This window comes from Canis lupus, chromosome 4 (genome assembly GCF_011100685.1).
Source record: "Canis lupus familiaris isolate Mischka breed German Shepherd chromosome 4, alternate assembly UU_Cfam_GSD_1.0, whole genome shotgun sequence".
Taxonomy (NCBI): Eukaryota; Metazoa; Chordata; class Mammalia; order Carnivora; family Canidae; genus Canis; species Canis lupus.
Window position 1 is genome coordinate 8,805,561 of NC_049225.1, and position 14,847 is coordinate 8,820,407.

Here is a 14,847-nt window from a genome sequence, read left to right on the forward strand (position 1 = left end):
ACTCCCCCTCCCCGCCCCCTTGCCACGGCCCACCTGCCCGCCGCGGGTTCAGGCCGAGAGGCCGCAGCGTGCGGCGAGGGCCGCCGCACATGCGCCTTGAGGAAAGATGGCACCTGCCGGCTGCTGCTGCTGCTACTGCTGCTGGGGCGGCGCTGTGGCCGCCGCGGACGCCGTCCGGCGCGTCCTGGTGCTGCTGCTGCTGGGGGTCCTGTCCGCCGGGCCGCGCCCGGGCGCCCTGGCCACCGAGCACTACTCGCCGCTGTCCCTGCTCAAGCAGGAGCTGCAGCACCGGCAGCAGCAGGAGGCCCCGGCAGGCGGCGGCTGCAGCCCGCAGTCCGGGGACTGGGGAGACCAGTACTCGGTCGAGTGTGGCGGTGAGTGGGCGGCGGCGGCGGCGGCGGCGGGCGGGCGTGCGGGGCGGCGGGGCCGTGGGGACTGCGGGCGGGCCCGGGCCTCGCCGCCGCCAGCCGCCAGCCGCCAGCCGCCAGCCGCCGCGCGGCGTGTGTTCCCGCGGGAGCCGGCCCCGCCGGGTGTCACGCTGGGGCCGCTTCCCGCCGCTCGCACCCGCGCCGCTGCGCGCCCTCCTGTCGTACCGCCGTGGCGAGGGTGGCGAATGGGGAAAAGGGCTGACAGCGTGTCCCTGCGGCCAGAGCGGCCTCTCCGGAGGCCTGCCGACTGCTGGAAGGGTGGAAGAGGAGATGGCCAGTGGCCGGTGCCCGCCCCGGGCCCCGAGGGTGCGGGGGCGGCGAGGGAGGGGCCGACGGACCAAGGAGGACGCGCCCGCGGTGGGGCCGGTGCCGGACAGCGGACGCCCGGAAATCAGGTGTTCTGACCTCCCGGGTTGCTGTCTTGTATTACACGCGACCTCTAAAGATCTGCTGCCTGAGGGAAACGAGGGAACACAAGAGCGAGCCCATTTGATCTGCTCGTTGACCTCTTGCTTCCAGTTATCGAAGACGGACCTGTGACCTGGCCTGTGCCTCCCAGAGGGCAGGAGGGGCTCCGCAGGCCTCGGGCCCGCGCGTCAGAGCTGCGTGTGCTTCGGCTCGAGGATCGAGGGTCGCGGATCGAGGGTCGCGGCGCGCCCAGTCACGGGGGTGGGCGCTGTTGCCGTCAGTCTAGGAAATCATGGCAGACGCCTCAGGAGCAGAATACGCGTCCGCAGTTTCTTTTGTTTTGTTTTGAGATTCTCCGGTGGGTCTCTCGCCCTTCAAATCCCTCCCCTTCCTTTCCCCTTCCCGTCCTTTTCCTCTTCCCCCGAATTCCCTGAAGGCGTTGCTTAGCTGGGTCTGCCTAACTCAAACTCACCAGAAGCTGGCTGGTTCCTTCTAGGGCCTGACAGCAGCGTTCTCTACTATTGTGTGACTCGGAAGACAGATGCAATGTCAAAGATTAGCACACTCTGATTTCCTTTAAGCACAATCTGACTGCCTTAAGGAAGTCTCACCCGCTGGAGGGTATGTGACTTCTTTATTTCGAGGTAGGCCTTGGCTAGTAACGGTGTAAAAAACATGGCCTGCGTTGCAGGGTGGGAAGGGATCGGCTTTTACCCCTGACGCCCTCTGTGACTCTCTGAACACGTTGATTGCTTGTCTTTGCAAAATTGCCTCCTCTAAATTGGAAGACACTGTTACCTAATTACAGGGTTTCATTTTCTTCACAAGAATGCTGTGAGGAAAGTGAGAATAGCCAGCACATAGGGAGTGCTTGCTGTATGCCAGATGATGTCGTAAGAACTTTAGGTTGCTTAGCCTCTTCTCTTAAATCTGTCGGCACACCAGCCACTACTTCATTGAGTGGTAACTCCTTTTCCTCAGATGGGGAAACAGACACAGAGAAATCACCCCAACTTTGTCTTAGACCCCCAGTACTTACAGGTAGGAAACCACATTTCTAGTATTTGCCAGCCTGTGGTACGTTATTATGTAAATCTTCATTTGCCTTTTCCTCCTGTAGTCGTGTGATGCTCACTGGCTCAGGGAGACCCAGATTCTAGGCAATGGAAGATACAGTAAATTTCTTTCTTCTTTTTTTTTTTTTTTTAAATTATTTATTCATGAGAGACACAGAGAATGAGGCAGGGACGTAGGCAGAGGGAGAAGCAGGCTCCCCATGGGGGAGACCCCGATGCAAGACTTGATCCCAGGACCCGGGAATCACGGCCAGAGCCAAAGGCAGACGCTCAACCATTGAGCCAGCCAGGCGTCCCTACAGATTGATTTCTAGTATGAAATTGATTGATATTCTTGACCTAGGTGGATCATTTCACTGTGTGACATCAGGCTTCTGCCAGTGTTTGACTCCGTATTTGAGCCAACTCTGACCTGTCTCCTGCTTTTCCTCTAGATCATAAAGGTTTTCATGAACTAAGTGTTTGGAGAAATTCTTCTGTCCGTTCTACCAATTCCCTCATACGTGGAAACCATCATCTAGTATTCTCTGCTTCAGAGGTTGAACACTATATTATGAGGTTTTAAGCATAATTTATTCAAATGTTTCAAATTTTTATTTATCTCCCCCACGTAGTACTTATTTTCTTAGTTTGGAATTACAAGTGTGCTGTTACAAATGTGTGGCCTGAGTCTTTGAGCCAGCCGCCCCTGGGCCAACAGGAATGTCCCGTAGCTGCTGACAGGTGCGAAAGTGGCTTGGCTGCTGCTGCTGTCAGCCCCAGTTAATCATTCTCAAAAGCAACTGCTTACGCTACTTGACACTCCAGCTGTTTCTCTTAGCTTTACTGGCTGCGGTATGTGACAGAAGCCATCTCTATCGTGGTAGCGACTCCCAAAGTGTCTCTCATTTCTCTCTCCTCGTCTTGGACAAGTAGGTAGAAGCCGGGCGCTATGAAACCTGCCCCGGTTCCCTCACTGTCCTAAGAAGAACGGATGTAGGAACAAATTCAGGCTTTACAACTAATCGTATCGTAGCTCATGTTCTGAATCCAGAATCCCCTTCTGATCAACATAAGGGCCAAGATAAGTGCCAGGAAGTAGATCACGCCAGTTCTTCAGAGCCTCACCATCTGTTAATCGTATCCTCATCCCTTGCTGACCTTTCCAGCCACAAGCCTGTCCATATCAAGCCAGTCCCTATCCAGGAGACAGATACAGAAGCCACTTTTCAGAAGTCTTCCCACAGCTTTTGGATTCTAAGTCTCCACACCTTTGGATGGCTGCGTGTGTATTCTCTTAAGACAGAACCCCTGGTGATTATAGAACCAAAGACAACAGCTGGTGGGAGGGGAGCCTGTAGGTCTGAACACAGCACTGGCAATGACTGATTGTGCTGTGTGGACCACCATCACATGGAATCCAGTGCCCCGAGAGCAGCCTCATGCTCAGTGGGCTGAGCCCCACTGAGGTCCAGCTGTAGACACAAGCATGCATGACCCAGGCGCCAGGGCTGACTGACTTTGCCAGGCCGCCTTCAGCTTTCTTCTCCAGCACAGGTTTTACCTTTTATTTGAAAGGCATGTATAACCACAGATGTCAGATCATCTCTGTTTTCCTGTGGGAAAAATAATTTACTTTTTTGTTTGTTTGTTTGTTTGTTTTTAGGATGCTTTACTGCACCTAGTACTTTGGACTATTGAGCTAGAATGGATCTGTCCTTTCACAGGAAAGCCATCTGTGAGCCTACTACTTGCTACTCAGTATTCTGGGCCTTGGGGATATAGCACAGCTGGCTGACTTGCCCTAGTGAAGTCTGCGTTCTGGTGGGGGAAGAGATCAGTGTTTAGTAGGCCTACAGATAGGTGCCTTGAAGAGTAAAAAGTGCTGTGCTACTTTGCAAGGGGGCCAGGGAAGGCCTCTGGTAAAGTGGCATGAACAGAGCCCTGGACAGAGTGAGCTTTGGAGAGATCTTAGAGATGTCTTAATTTGACACCCCAGTGTTGTAGATCTAGTGAATTAAAGTCTAGATAAGCTGAACCCTGTCTGTTGATTGAAGACTTCATCTCTCTCTCTTCTCTTCCTGCGAAAGCTAACTGTATCTCATTCAAAGGTGGTATTCATCTGGTATTAAATACATCTACGTGTTCTTACAAACTAAGATGTAATAGTTCAAACGTGTACTTCTTGTAATTGTTTCAAAATACTTTTGGTTTTCCTTCTTTGAAAATATAGTACTTATAAGAACAATGATTCTGATTTTTTTTTCTTTTTATTGCCCTTTTTTTAAAAAAGATTTTATTTATTTATTCATGAGAGAGAGAGAGAGAGAGAGGCAGAGACATAGGCAGAGGGAGGAGAAGCAGGCTCCATGCAGGGAGCCTGCTCCAGGACTTGATCCTAGGACCCCAGGATCACGCCCTGAGCCAAAGGCAGACGCTTAACCACTGAGCCACCCAGGCATCCCTTTACTGCAGACTTTTGTCTGCTCCTAAGTGAGGTAGTCCTTGTACTTTGTGTCTTTATGGTACTTTACGGTACTTTTGAAATGGCCACCTTCATCTAGCTGGCAGCTTTAGCACTGCCTATATGCTTAATGCCTCAATCAAGTCAGTGATTAATTTACAATCTGAAATAATTTTCTTTAGTGTATTGAAATTAATAATCCAAGATTTGAGCTTATTCTCCCACAGTTCTTTGTGAAGAAAAGAGCAGTTGTGTCTGATTTGGGAGGTGTTAACTGCCAGAAAATTAAGGAAGTAGTTACAAACCTAACTGTATTTTTGACAGCCAGTAAGACTTGAAGATTGTCAATATATCTTTCTTAATGGAGGAATCAGTTATATAAATATGTGACATAGATCTTACAGCTCACCGCACTTAAATCGTTGCTGTGCCTTAGAGGTGGCAGGGAATCGGTAGAGGGACATTTTATAATGAGAGTTATTTCCTTTTTTATTCTGGCTATGAGGAAGTTAAGGACCAAATGTTATGCTCAGTCACGGTAACTGTGGTAACCCTATTATATTTGCTTGATCCTTTTTCCCTAAGCCTTGATTTTCTGTGTGTGTTAACACATATCGTTTTGTGGCAGATCTCTTCCAACCTTCTTTAAGGTACACGCAAGTAAATTTGCTAGCTTATTTAGAGTGCAGAGACTGAGGCATAGAGTGATAAAGAGATTTATTTTTCTCCCCCAGCCATGGCCACTGTGGCATTGCCTGAAGGATCCTTGCCTCTTTTGCTTCCTGAACAGCATCTTTCAGAAAATTTTTGGTTTAGGAGTTGCGTTTTGTAGCATGAACCCTATGTTGATGATAGCTGTGGTATTTGCATACTCCTTAACTTTCTCAAGTAGATCTGTTGTTATTAAGAATTACATTTACCTTTTAAAAGACCCGTACCCTGGTAGACTTGTTCAGCTTTGGTTAGTGAGGGTTTGTTTTCTTCCTCCCTCTGGATGAAAGATATATGGCCTCGGTTTTAGAACCTACCTTGGGAGGAACTTGCCTACAGGAAGTGGGAGAGCGCTTTGTGTATACAGACTTTTCAGGAAGTTAGTTCTACAGCGTGTAGACATGGCTTGGCTTCATTGCGCTCCCTAAATACTTGGCCAACTGACATAGTTTTGAAGCTTCCCCTTTTCACAGTGTGGTGTTTTAAAGAGATCATCTTATCCTTTTGTTTGGGCTTGTTACCTTACAGATAGAATAAATGCAAAATTTACTACAGTGGCATAATCTTAATACTTTTCATTTTGGCTTAATGCTTTCTAACATTTTCCTTCTGTTTTTTATTTTTACCTTTTACTGAAATGTGACATAGATGCAGAAAAATGTATCGCTTACTTCTTGACTTTTCACAAACTGAACAACCTAACTAGAAAGAACCCCAAATACATAACTGCTATCTGTTTTTAAGCTTGCTAATAAAGTCTTATTCCATGTTACCGTAGTATCATTTGGAGATAATTTTGTATGACTATTTCTGGCTTAGTTACCAGCACAGTGGATTTGCTCCACTCAGGTGATGATGTTCCTTGTGTCGACACTCAGAAGTCCTGGGTCAGATGATCCACCTCTTCTGCATGGAAGAGCAGTTGAGTACTCTTCCAACCTTTTTCCACCTGTGTTTGGGGTGTTCCAAATGACTCTGGTGGTGCCTGGGTGGCTCAGTTGGTTGATTGTCTACCTTCGGCCCAAGTCATGATCTCAGGGTCCTGGGATCAAGCCCCATGTGGGGCTCCTTGCTTGGTGGGGAGTCTGCTTCTCCCTCTCCCTCTCCCTTTCCCCTTGCATGTACTATCTCTCAAATAAATAAATCTAAAAAGTGATTCTGTTCCCTTTTCACTAAGGGTTTCACATTATCACCTAGATGAGCTTCAGCTTTTCCAGTAGAACTGATGATATTTGAAAGCATGTGTAGGTATATGAGAAAGTGTTCAGCTCTTAAGAGGATGTGCCACTTTGAGCATCTGATGTGTGTTCAGTCCATGCTACAACCCCAGGCTGTGAGTAGCCTTTGCAGCTAAGGCTGGCTGCTCACTTTGCTGGCTCTAGCACCCCCCAACCCCTGGTTCTGTTCTGGATCAGTGCCACATCATTTGCTTTCCTGCCTCTCTTTCTATTCTGTGCAGCTGACCAGCTCCTTTTCTTTTGGTTTTATACATTTTTTATATGTGCTTATACTTTTGTGTGGGTTAGTACAGCTTTGATCAGATTATATTCATGCTTGGTTATAAAGCCATTCTGCCTCTTTAAGATGGCTTTTCAGATCTTTGTTCTAATGGATTAATTATATGTTGACTTTATAATCTCATTTCCAGTGGGCAGCCTTTATTTTCAAGTTGTTTTATGATAACTTACACATCTCAGATACAGATGAATAATATTTTGTTAAAACAAAAGAAGCATATGAATTCAGAGGAGGAGAACTTTTCCTCCTATTACTTTTCCTGCTATTACATTCTAAAAGAAACTTACCACTTGGGACCATCCACCACCTTGTGATGTACAAGGTCCTCGACAGTGGTTGTCTTACAAATGCAGAAATTGATGAAAGCAGAGGCAGTATAATTGATCCTGCCTAACGGCTACTTGGCCTTCAGGCAGCTCCTCCAGCCACAGTGATGCTTGTTGCTTTTCCCAGGTCACCCTACACCTAGGACTAGGCTTGCCTGACTTCCAAGTGCTAACCCATCCATGGGGAAAGCCCAGTCATCCTTGTTTTCAGGTGAACTTGGCACACTTTTATAACTGGTGGTCAAGTGGTGAGTGTAGCCAGCTGCTGTTAAGCTCCTTATAAAACATCTTCCTTTAGGAATTGGCTCTGGGTTTGCTGTTAGCAAGGTTTCAGTCATTTTTACCTGCAGACGTGAACATATGGCAAATAGATGGTACTTCCCAAACCACTGTCTCCTCTCCTTACTATGAGGTTGATTTGATTGAGAAGGAAACAATCAGAGAACTTCCACGCTTCCCCACCATCATAGAAACAACCTACCTGCAGCTCTGGGGATAGCTTTTGCTTCCAGGGTGGGGTTGTGGGAGCCACACTGAGTGTAGCACTCTTCCTGTGCGGGAGATCTCATTCCCTCTCGCCTCCCATCAGTATACAAATGGCTGTAGTAGCTCCTGTCCTGAAAAAACTAGTAACAAAGACGGGACCACACATCCGTCCATCCGCCTCTCATCTCTGGTTCCTTTACAACAGAATTCCTCAAAGGAGATGTTTCTAGGCTCTGTCTCCACATTGCCAATTCTTTCTTGAACCTACTGCGGTCAGCTCCTTATGTCTCTACCAAAACCGATCTTAAAATCAGCTGTCTGTGGGGTTTGGGAGGACAGGAAAGAAGTTTGATGGCATTGTTCTACATAAACAATCTCTTGTTAGGACCCAGCATTGGCAAAATGAGTGGTGACAAGTGGACCATGCATCTCTATTGGTGTGGTGTCCTAGAGCAAGGATGTGGCAAGTCTCAGCTTTGCAGTTTGTCTTGTGACCGTAAACACATCCATTAACACTGAGCTCATTTCCCCATGCGTGTGATAAGCCTAAGATATGTTCTACCTGCCTCAAAGAATGGAAGACCAAAGGAAGGAGTGTTGTGAGAGCATTTTGAAAGCTGTAAAGTGCTATGAAAACCAAAATAATGTTAAGGAAAGAAGGAAGAAGAAATGAACAGAGTGTGCCTGGTTGGCTCAGTTGGTTAAGCATCTGCTTTTGGCTCAGGTCATGATCTCAGGGTCCTAAGCAGGGGGAGTCTGCTTCTCCCATTTCCTCTGCCCCTCCCCCCATATACATGCTCTCAAATAAATAATCTTAAAAAAATAAATGAATAAGAAAACCCTCCAATAGTTTTAATATAGATATGTGTACAGTGAACCCTCAAACGATGTGGAGGTTAAGGGCACCAATCCCCCCACACACCATAAAAAAAATCCGTGTACAACTTCTGATTCCCCCAGAACTTAACTACTACTAGCCTACTGTTGACCAGAACAGATAGTTGATGAACACGTTTTGATATTCTGTATTATATACTGTATTCTTAGAATAAAATAAGCCAGAGAAAAGGAAATGTATTAAGAAGATCATAAGGAAGCGGAAGTACATTTACAGTAGTATACCATATTTATGTTAAAAATCTGCGTGTAAGAGCACCCACACAGTTCAAACCCCTGTAGTTCAAGGATCAACCCTACTAACATTTAACAACCATTTCCTGTGAATTGTGGGCAGTATATCTTCTCATAAAAGCCCTAGGAGGGTATGAGGTGGTAGTTGTTCCTGTTTTACAAATGAGGAAACAAGCTAAGAGGTACAAAAGGATTTGCGCAAAGTCAGCCAGCCAGTGAGGCATCTGATGGGGGGTCAGACTGGCTCCGTGTCCCGCGCTCTCAACTGCTCTCTTGCTTTGCCTCCATACTAATTGTTCTTCCTCTGACTTCACGTTTAATTAGATTTCACTATAAAAGCTGGTTCTTTGAAAATACTGTCTAAAGTTTAGACAATTATCTAGCAAGACTCATGAAAAATGAAAAATATTTGACATTAGGGATAAGGGAGTATAATGGAAAATGAAAATCGTTGTAATAACTATAGCTTTATGGCAAAGATGTAAAACAAATGTTCTTCAAGTAGTTCTTTTTTTTTTTTTTCAAAGGTTTTGTTTATTCATGAGAGAAGCAGAGAGAGAAGCAGAGACACAGGCAGAGAAAGAAGCAGGCTCCCTCTGGGGAGCCTGATGCGGGACCCAGTCTTGGGACTCTGGGACCATGCCCTGAGCCGAAGGCAGACGCTCAACCACTGAGTCACCCAGGTGCCCCTGATAGTTCTTTAGAAAAGACTTGGTAAATTACCAACTTGGTTTATCCTCCTCCTCTTGAATGTCTTGCCCCCACCAGGGTCAGCTCTTTCTTCTCCTTAGACTTAAGCTTCCTGAGCTGTCATTGAAATCCTGCCTCCATCCCCTGTTTACTCATCTATTGTAAGTTAATGATTATCAAATTCATATCTGTAGCTCTTATCTTTCTCTGGAATTTCCTAACTACAGGCAAGACAGCTTCTAGTTTAGTGTCTCCCAAGCACTTGGCTCTTGACTGGATTCTAAAACCATTCTTCCCCTTAAACTTTCCATTTCCGTTCATGGCACTGCAGCTTCTGTCACTACACAAACTGGAAGCCAGTGCTTTTGTCCTCTGTCCATGCCAAAGTTTTCTCAAAATCCTGTCCTTTTTACTTATGTACCTATTTAGAGTCTGACCCTTCCTTTTAACCCAGTAGTCTCTGTCTTTGTTTGGACTTTTGCTGTGGTCTCCCAGGTGGCTTCCCTGTTCTCGTCTTATGGCTCTTCTCTCCTCACACGACTGACCGTGATCCTTCTTTTGCTTCAACCTTTGGTGGCTTCTTAGTATCAAGGAAGACAGGGAATGAATGACCTGGACACCAAGCTTGAGCAACAAGAAAAGGAAATAAGGGAAATTGGAAGCAGTGCCTAGAACAAAGTCAGAATAAGTGAATTAGAAACAGAGGAACAAAAAAAAAAAAAAAAAAAAAAAAAAAAAAAAAAAAAAGAAACAGAGGAACAGTGGAATCAATGAATAGATCCAAGAGTTGGTTCTTTAAAAAAGAGTAAGGTAAATAAGTCTGCTAAGGGTAACCCCTAACTAGGAAAGCAGAAACAAATGTATGTTAGGAATGAGGGATTGTGTGGACAATTGTAGAGGCCATTAGAATTAAGACATAAATGTGGACAAATCCCTACTAATAAGATTAAAAATATGGATCAATCAATAAATGCCCAGGAAAAAAAATTGCCCAGGAAGATGATCCAGAAGAAAAAGATGAGATTCTGTATTGTGTTTTGAGACTATTTCTGTAGTAACTAAATTTTTCTTGCAGGGCTCCTGCGTGGCTCAGTCTGCTTTCAGCTCAGGTCATGATCTTGGGATCCTGGGATTAAGACCTGGAGCTCCCTGCTCATTGGGGAATCTGCTTCTCCTTCTGCCTCCCCGCACCCACTCCACTCATGCTTTTTATATCTCTCTCAAATAAATAAATAAAATCTTTAAAAAATATAAAATAGGGACATCTTGGTGGCTCAGTCAGTTAAGTGTCTGCCTTCAGCTCAGGTTGTGATCTCAGGGTCCTGGGATCAAGCCCTGTGTTGGGCTCCCTGCTCAGTGGGAAGCCTACTTTTCCCCCTCCCTCTGCAGCTCATCTTCCTTGTGGGTGTGTGTTCTCTCTCTCTCTCTCTCTCTCTCTGTCAAATAAATAAATAAAACCTTTAAAAAATAAAAAATAAAAAATAATCTTATTTGTATTATCTGAGCAAAGAGGAAAACAGAAGCTATTCCTAATTCTATGGAAACTTATACCATCTAAATACAGATAGTTGGGTTGTTTATTTTTTTATTTATTTATTTTTTTTATAAAGTGGGTTTTTTTTTTAAATTTTTATTTATTTATGATAGTCACACAGAGAGAGAGAGAGAGGCAGAGACACAGACAGAGGGAGAAGCAGGCTCCATGCTCCGGGAGCCCGATGTGGGATTTGATCCCGGGTCCCCAGGATCGCGCCCTGGGCCAAAGGCAGGCGCTAAACCGCTGCGCCACCCAGGGATCCCAGTTGGGTTGTTTATATAAGATAAAGCCATAGTGAGCTAAACAATTTTAGATTGAAGAACAAATTTAACCTTCTGTTCAAGACAACCCTGTGTGTGACTATAACAAACTGTTTTTCTTTCACAGACCCTACCAAACCAGGAAAAAACACTGATGCCAGAATTTAATATAGTTGTGAGGGCAGGGGTGGGAAGAAAGCTATAAAATAGTTATAAAAATCCTAAGTAAAATATTAATAAGCTGAAGCCAGCAACCAGTTAAAGTAATGATGTGCCTTGGTCAATTAGAATTTATATGAGAAGTACATAGATGGTTTGACTTTTTAAAAAAATGTAATTAATCACCTTAATAAGTCAAAGGAGAAAAATCATATGATTATTTTTTTTTTCATATGATTATTATAAGGACATTTCCAAAAGCACTTGTAAAGTTCAGCCAGCTTTCCTGACTTAAAATTTTTGGTTTTTGGTAAAGCAAAGAATAGGAGAACCCTTCCTTTGTTTTTGTTTTTTTAAAGATTTTATTTATTTATTCATGGCAGACACAGAGAGAGAGAGGCAGAGACACAGGCAGAGGAAGAAGCAGGCTCCATGCAAGGAGCCCGATGTGGGACTCGATCCCAGGTCTCCAGGATCACACCCCAGGCTGAAGGCGGCACTAAACCACTGGGCCACCGGGGCTGCCCAGAACCCTTCCTTTGTATGGTAAAATACATCAATATTAACCCATAGCCATATAGAGCATCTTCCCACTGGATGCTTATAAATGTTAAATAAAAATCTTACCAAAACGAGGAAATTCTGGATCATTAAATGAAGTATTAATATCTGGAATAAGCAGTACTAGTATTGAGTACTTTCTTTTGATGTTTTATCTAGTAAAATAAGATGTTAAATGAGTATAAATATTAAGAAGACCTTGATATTGTTACGTTTAAATGACACAATTATCCACCGGATAAATGAAAACATTAATAGAGCTGTTAAGAATTCAGTTATGTAGATAGGTAAAATATTCAGCTCTAGCCAGTTAAGGCAGAAGATTTACAATATGCTGTCTTTCTGCCTGGACCACTCTGCCTGTCTCCCTGTCTGCTGGCTGCCCATGGACCTTCACCTTTAAAATCTGAAACCTTCCTTAGGTCTCCCTTTACTCTGTCTGGGTCAGATCTAGAACCAGACTGCCTGGGCTCAATCCCACCTCCACTGCTCTGCTAGAGGGTGCCATGGACAAATTACTCAGCCTTTTTGCCTCAGGTTCCTTGTCTTTAAAATGGGGATTAGAAGTGTGCCTGTACCCTGTTAACTCTGTCAGGATGAGCTGATGCTACTATTCAAGTCCTTAGGAAACTGTCTCTACTGCTTCCCTTGACCATTCTGTAGTTTGTAAGTTCTCTAAGTTGCTGTGATGACATTTCTGTGTGATTTTGATTCCTGTTGGTTTCCCTCATTGAACTATAATCTTTATATAGAAGGACTGGGGTCATTTCTAGTGTTGAAGACCATAGTAGATGCTCAACAAATATGTGCTGAAACAATGATTATCCAGCAATTTTCTTTTTAATCACAACAAATTTGAATGTGTAAATTCTATAGAAAAATTGTAAAATTTCACATAGGTTAATAAAAGACATGAATAAGATTAAATTTTGTAAAGAAGGCAAATACTCCTCCACTCACTAATCTACAGTTTTAACAGTTCTAATAAAAATCATTGGGGGTTACCTAGATGGCTCAGTAAGTTAAGCATCTGACTCTTGATCTCAGTTCAGGTCTTGATCTCAGAGTTGTGAGTTCAAGCCCCACGTTGGGCTCCACACTGGGTGTGGAGCCTACTTAAAAAGAAAAAGTCATAGAGAGACTTTTCTGTTTTGGAACCTTAACAAAATGATGGAAGCTTATATGAAAGAAGAATGTTGATCCAAAGCCAAGAAACTTTTGAAAAAAAAATAAGACTTTGCTTTACATTAAAATGTATGCATTTATTATTATTTTTTTAAGATTTTATTTACGAGAGAGACAGAGGCAGAGGGAGAAGCAGGCTCCATGCAGGGAGCCCAATGTGGGACTCAATCTCAGAACTCCAGAATCACACCCAAGCAGAAGGCAGACACCAAACCACTGAGCCACCCAGGTGTCCCAAAATGTATGCATTTATTAAAGGGGTATAATATTGAAACAGTATGATACTATTCAAGTCAGATTAAGCAGATCATTATAAGGGATTAGTCTAGAAACAACAACAAATACAGGTTTATTGTAGAGAATTAAAAATTTAAAGATATTAAAATATCAATCTCACTAAGTTTAAACAATGCAGAAGGAAATTAGTCATGGGGGAAGTGCTTATATTGTTACATTAAAAGGGCAAGTTACAAAGTAGTGTATCACCTTCCATTCTCATAACCTAATGATAACAATGGTAGCAAACATCTTTTAGCTGCTTCTCCCTGCTAGAAACTGTACCAAATACTTTACTTTTATCTCCTTGTTTAGTTAGATCTTCTTGTGTTATCAACCACTCTTAAGCGGAATACTTTCATTGACCCTGTTTTACAAATGAAGAAACCAAAGATTGATGAGGCTGGGTCAGTTGGTCAAAGAGCTGGTAAATACTGGTAGATGACAGGAATTCAAACCTAAGCCATCTGATTTCAGAATTGTCAACCTTAATTACATTAATTACACCAAGACTTTCACAGTGATTCTCAATGTGTGGAAGTATTCAAAGTGACTTTTATTGGGGCACCTGAGTGGCTCAGTTGGTTAAGCATCTGCCTTTGGCTCAGGTCATGATCTCAGGTCTTGGGATCGAGCCCCAGGTTGGTCTCCTTGCTTGGCGGGGAGTTTGCTTCTTCCTCTCCCACTGCCCCTTCCCCCTGCTTATGCTCTCTCTCTCTCTCGCTTACTCTCTCTCACATAAATAAATGAAATCTTAAAAAAAATTTTTTTTATTTATGTTTTGTGATTTTTCTATGTTTTCTGGACTGAATATGAATTACTATTGTAATTTTTAAATATCAGTGTCCATGTAGATTGGACAGTCATCTGTCAGAGCTATTGTAGTTATATATGAATAATCTCAAAGATTCCTTTCCAAAAAAAGTCTGGAAACAGACCCTGGTGACTGTAATGTGAAGGTGGTGTTCAAATTGATAAGTCAATAAGTGGTCCTGAGATAACTGGAAAATAGGCATTCTTCTCTTTATCTTAGGCCAGAAGAGATCAAATCACGTAAAAATTAGCAAAGGAAACACATAATTTACAAAAGAAGAGATACAAATGGCCAATAAGCCAAAAGTTTGGTCTTGTGAGTGCTATTTTCAGATTAGGAAGAGATAAAAACAATACTCTGAGCAGAGGGAAACAGACTGTCCTCTACACTGGTAGGTAGGAATGAAACTATTACCTATTGGGTGGGAAATGGGGCAGCATATATGAAAGGTCTTTTTTTTTTTTTTTTTTTAAGATTTTATTCATGAGAGACAGAGAGAGAGAGGCAGAGACATAGGCAGAGGGAGAAGCAGGCTTCCCACAAGGAGCCTGATGCTGCACTTGATCCCGGACCTCAGGATCACACCCTGAGCCAAAGGTAGATGCTCAATCGCTGAGCCACCCAGGCATCCTGAAAGGTCTTACCATCATTTACACCCTCTGCCTCAGCAATTATATTTGTTAGGATTCAATTTAATTGCCAAATTGGGGGAATTTGCAAAAATACAGGTCAAGCATACTTCTGAAATGCTGTATCAAGAGATATTAAGAGAGAAAGGACATCTTAATTGCCCAAAGATAGGGGTATGGCTAAGTTTCATGGAAGGGAACGCTGTGCA

General features: G+C 43.8%; 1 protein-coding gene across 10 annotated transcripts in view; it reads left to right on the top strand.

Annotated features, from left to right (window-relative positions):
* The first annotated feature begins 78 nt into the window (after positions 1–78).
* Positions 79–14,847, top strand: part of TTC13 (tetratricopeptide repeat domain 13) — an 80,290-nt gene continuing 65,521 nt past the window's right edge. For 5 of the 10 annotated variants that reach the window (XM_038533923.1, XM_038533924.1, XM_038533927.1 and 2 more), the window contains exons 1-2: positions 92–374; positions 948–1,151. In XM_038533923.1, the coding sequence (XP_038389851.1) occupies positions 107–374; positions 948–1,151 (472 nt within the window). In that variant the 5' untranslated portion in view covers positions 92–106. Of the gene's footprint in view, positions 375–947; positions 1,152–14,847 lie in introns of all 10 variants that reach the window. The other 5 variants (XM_038533929.1, XM_038533930.1, XM_038533931.1 and 2 more) reach the window with 2 other exon arrangements.